At 39.0% G+C, this 4101-nt stretch overlaps 2 protein-coding genes across 2 annotated transcripts; both read left to right on the top strand.

Annotated features, from left to right (window-relative positions):
• The first annotated feature begins 320 nt into the window (after nt 1–320).
• LOC127861763 (uncharacterized) lies at nt 321–2286 on the top strand. The gene is made up of 2 exons (XM_052400443.1): nt 321–1611; nt 2243–2286. The coding sequence occupies exons 1-2, from the start codon at nt 321–323 to the stop codon at nt 2284–2286; spliced, it is 1335 nt and encodes a 444-aa protein (XP_052256403.1).
• Nucleotides 2287–2489: 203 nt separating this feature from the next.
• Nucleotides 2490–3890, top strand: LOC127861762 (uncharacterized). The gene has a single exon (XM_052400442.1). It carries the CDS (start codon nt 2490–2492, stop codon nt 3888–3890), a length of 1401 nt encoding a protein of 466 aa, XP_052256402.1.
• The last annotated feature ends 211 nt before the right edge of the window (nt 3891–4101 follow it).

Below are 4101 nucleotides of genomic sequence, written 5' to 3'. Positions count from 1 at the left end.
GTGCTCATAATAGATCAAGTATTGCTCTGAGAACCATTCCAGTAGTAGTATCAATAGGCAATCGTGAATTAGTCATCAATGCATTGTTAGATGACGGGAGTACAACGTCTTATCTAAATGAAGATGTTGCATGTGAATTACAACTCCAAGGTGAAAGAAAAACCATTGAAGTAAGCGTGATGAATGGAAAATCAGATAGATTCAGCACTAGAAATGTCATGTTCAAACTCCAGAGCTTAAATAGAAAATTTGAGCTTTCAATGGAAGCACAAACAACACGAAATGTTACTGGGAAACTTCAAACAGTGAATTGGCAAATAATGAAAGAGCAGTGGCCACATATTAAAGACATACCATTCCCAAGTACTGGTAGAAAGAAGAAGATAGATTTACTGATAGGTCTTGACTATGCGCACCTTCATAGGTCACTTGGAGAGATAGTAGGTGGTGATGGTGAACCAGTGGCTAGATTGACACCACTTGGATGGACATGTGTTGGGCCAATAAATAGAGAGAATAATCATGATAGCACTAGCATGTTTGTGTTTCATGCTAATAATACCTTGGAGATTTCATTGAAACAGTTTTGGGAACTTGAAAGTGAAACGGAGTGTAACCAAATGTCACTAGAAGACAAGAAAGTGCAGGTTAAAATAGAAAACAGTATTGAACACAAAGACAAAAGATACATAGTTCCATTGCCATGGAAATATGATAAAGAAACATTACCTGACAACTATAGTAGTGCCTTAAACAGACTATATGGTACTGAGAAAAAATTGAAGAAATCTCCTGAATTGAAGCAGGAGTATAGTGATATTATAAGGAAATATGAAGAGAAAGGCTTTATTAAGAAGGTTGAAAGAAAAGACAATGAAAGAGGATGGTATTTGCCACATTTTGCTGTAGTGAGGCCAGAAAAGGAGACAACAAAAGTTCGCATTGTGTTTGATGCATCATCTAAACATGAAGGCACAAGTTTGAATGAGTACCTAAGTACAGGTCCAAAATTGCAAAGAGAACTGTTTGATGTGTTGCTAAGGTTCAGAAGAAATCAGATCGCAGTTGTCTGTGACATAGCGGAGATGTATTTGAAAGTTGGCCTAGCAAGTGAGGATCAAAAATACCAAAGATTCCTATGGAGAGAATCACCAGAAAGCCCCATCGAAACATTTGAATTCACACGTTTAGTGTTTGGAGTTAACTCATCACCATATCTAGCCCAGTATGTATCTCAACATAATGCTGTGCTCCATGCTGACATGTATCCGCTGGCGGCTGAGACAATTTTGAAGTCTACTTACATGGACGATAGCATGGATTCTACGAAAAACGTGACAGAGGGAATAGAACTATGTAGACAATTGAGAGAGCTGTGGCAGAAAGCTGATATGCATGCTAGAAAGTGGATTTCAAATTCACTAGAAGTGTTAGAAACAATACCAGAAGAAGATAGAGCAGCAGAAATAGATTTAGGAACAGGAAATCTGCCAACAACTAAAGCTCTTGGAATATCCTGGCAAGCCAAACATGATGAATTTATATTCAAAGTCGGTGACGAAATGACCATGCCTGATGAAATCACAAAGAGAAATGTATTGAAGACTGTTTGTAGGATATTTGATCCTTTAGGTTTTTTAGCGCCATATGTAGTGCGAGGGAAACAAATCATGCAAGACATCTGGTTAAGTGGGGTTGACTGGGATGAAAACGTGAGAGAAGCAGAGAAGTTGAATTTTGAAAGGTGGTTCGAAGAGCTTAAACATTTAGATAAGATCAAGATTCCACGTTGTCTCAAAAACGAAAATAATGAAACACAGCTGAAGTCAATGTCAATTCATACATTTGTAGATGCGTCATCAATTGCATATGGAGCAGTAACATATTTGAGATGTGAGTATGAAAATGACGATGTGACTGTACGCTTTGTAGCTGCAAAAAGTCGTGTTGCTCCCATAGAATCTACTAGTATCCCAAGACTTGAACTACTTGCAGCAACACTTGGTTTAAAACTGACATCAAGGATTTGCAAAACTCTTGAAATAGAAATCAAACAAGTAACATTATGGTCGGACAGCATGAATGTCATATATTGGATACGAAATAACAGCAGACAATTCAAAACATTTGTTGCAAACAGAATTGGTGAAATTCACAGAGTAACAAATCCAAGTCAATGGAGATATGTTCCAACAAACGAAAACCCAGCAGACTATGTGTCAAGAGGTTTACCTGTTTACAGTCTTGCTGTTGCGAACAATTGGTGGGAAGGCCCCAGCTTCCTAAAAGAAAGTGAAAACGAATGGCCAAAGAGCAAAATTGATGTGGGTAATGATGGAAAACTTGAAATGCGAAAAACAGCACAAACATATTTGCGTACATTTTTTGTGTCACAAGAAGAGTGGAGACTTAGCCCGGAAAGATATTCAAATTGGACAAAACTTGTTAGAATTCGAGCATGGGTCATTAGATTTGTTGAAAACTGCAACATGAAGAAAGACGATCGAGTCAGTGGGCCATTAAATGAAGTCGAAATTGAAGAAAGCAAGACTGAAATGATCAAAGAGACACAGAGAAGATATTTTGCAGAAGAGTATGATAAACTTAGTAAGAATCAGAAAGTAGGAGTTTCCAGCAAACTGATCAAACTGAATCCAAAATTAGACACCGAAGGGGTGATAAGAAGTGACAGTAGACTAAAGTACTCTGACTTTCTTCCATATGACACAAAATATCCTGTGTTACTACCCAGAAAGAGTCCAGTTACAGAGTTAATTGTGAAAGATGCCCATGAAAAGAACAATCATAGCGGAACAAACCAAACACTCTCTGATCTGTCAGTGAAATACTGGATTGTAGCTGCTAGAGAACAAATAAGAGACTGGGAAAACAAGTGTTCTGAATGCAAACGAAGGAAATGCCATCCAAAGGATCAAATCATGGCACCTCTACCAAAAGTGAGAACAAGAGTAACCATGCTTGCATTTAGTAATGTCGCAGTAGACTTTGGTGGTCCATACATTACAATCCAGGGAAGGGGAACTAGACGAGCAAAGAGATATCTCTGTCTATTTACATGCTTATCAACACGGGCAGTGCACCTAGAAATAGCCTTTGGTCTCGACACAAACGCATTCTTGAATGCATTCTACAGAATGGTGAATAGGAGAGGTTTACCAGTTTCAGTGTATTCTGACAATGGCACTAACTTTGTCGCCGCAGATAAAGAACTTAGAGAACTAGTGCAGAATGTAGACAAAGACAAGATCAAAGAAAGTGCTGCTGACCGAGGAATACAGTGGTTTTTCAACCCTCCTGCGGCGCCACACTGGGGTGGCGTACATGAAATAATGATTAAATCAGCAAAACGAGCAATATCAGCAATCTTGACCTCAGCTGATATATCTGATGAAGAGCTCATCACAGCTTGTACTGGTGCTGAAAGTTTGATTAATTCTCGTCCACTTACATACCAGTCTGCAAATGTTGATGATTGCACACCGCTTACTCCTAACCATTTCCTGTTTGGACAAGTTGGAGGTCAATTTGCTCCAGACTCAGTTGACAACACAGATTATAGCCCAATTAAACGCTGGAGACGAGTTCAAGAACTCGTGAAACACTTCTGGAAACGTTGGTTGCGAGAGTTTCTGCCAATGCTTGCTGGCAGAAAGAAGTGGTTTCAACAACACAGAGACTTTAGGATAGGAGACGTTGTTCTTGTTGTCGATCCTGAGCAGCCTAGAGGTCGATGGCCGCTTGGTAGAATAGTGGAGATTTTCCCAGGAGCTGATGGTCATGTTCGCGCTGTCAGTGTTCGTATTGGACAATCAGTTTTGAAGAGATCAATTACAAGACTTTGTTTAATTGTGCCAGAGGAAGAAGATTAGAGCATGAACTCAGCTTCAAGACCAAGTGCAAGTGTAAATAAGCTAGTCGAATGTTGGTTGTTGTGTTAAGTGGCATAATAATCCACAAAGCAACCACAGTAACTATTACTGTTAGGTGTAAAAAGTTTAATATGCAGATTTGCAATTTGACTCAGAGCGCATAATAATAACTGTATATCCTATTTTTGGGAAGACAAACATAGTGAACATT

Source organism: Dreissena polymorpha, chromosome 16 (genome assembly GCF_020536995.1).
Source record: "Dreissena polymorpha isolate Duluth1 chromosome 16, UMN_Dpol_1.0, whole genome shotgun sequence".
NCBI classification, from domain to species: Eukaryota; Metazoa; Mollusca; class Bivalvia; order Myida; family Dreissenidae; genus Dreissena; species Dreissena polymorpha.
The sequence above is the reverse complement of the archived record's forward strand: the minus strand, read 5'-3'. Positions and strand labels throughout refer to the sequence as shown.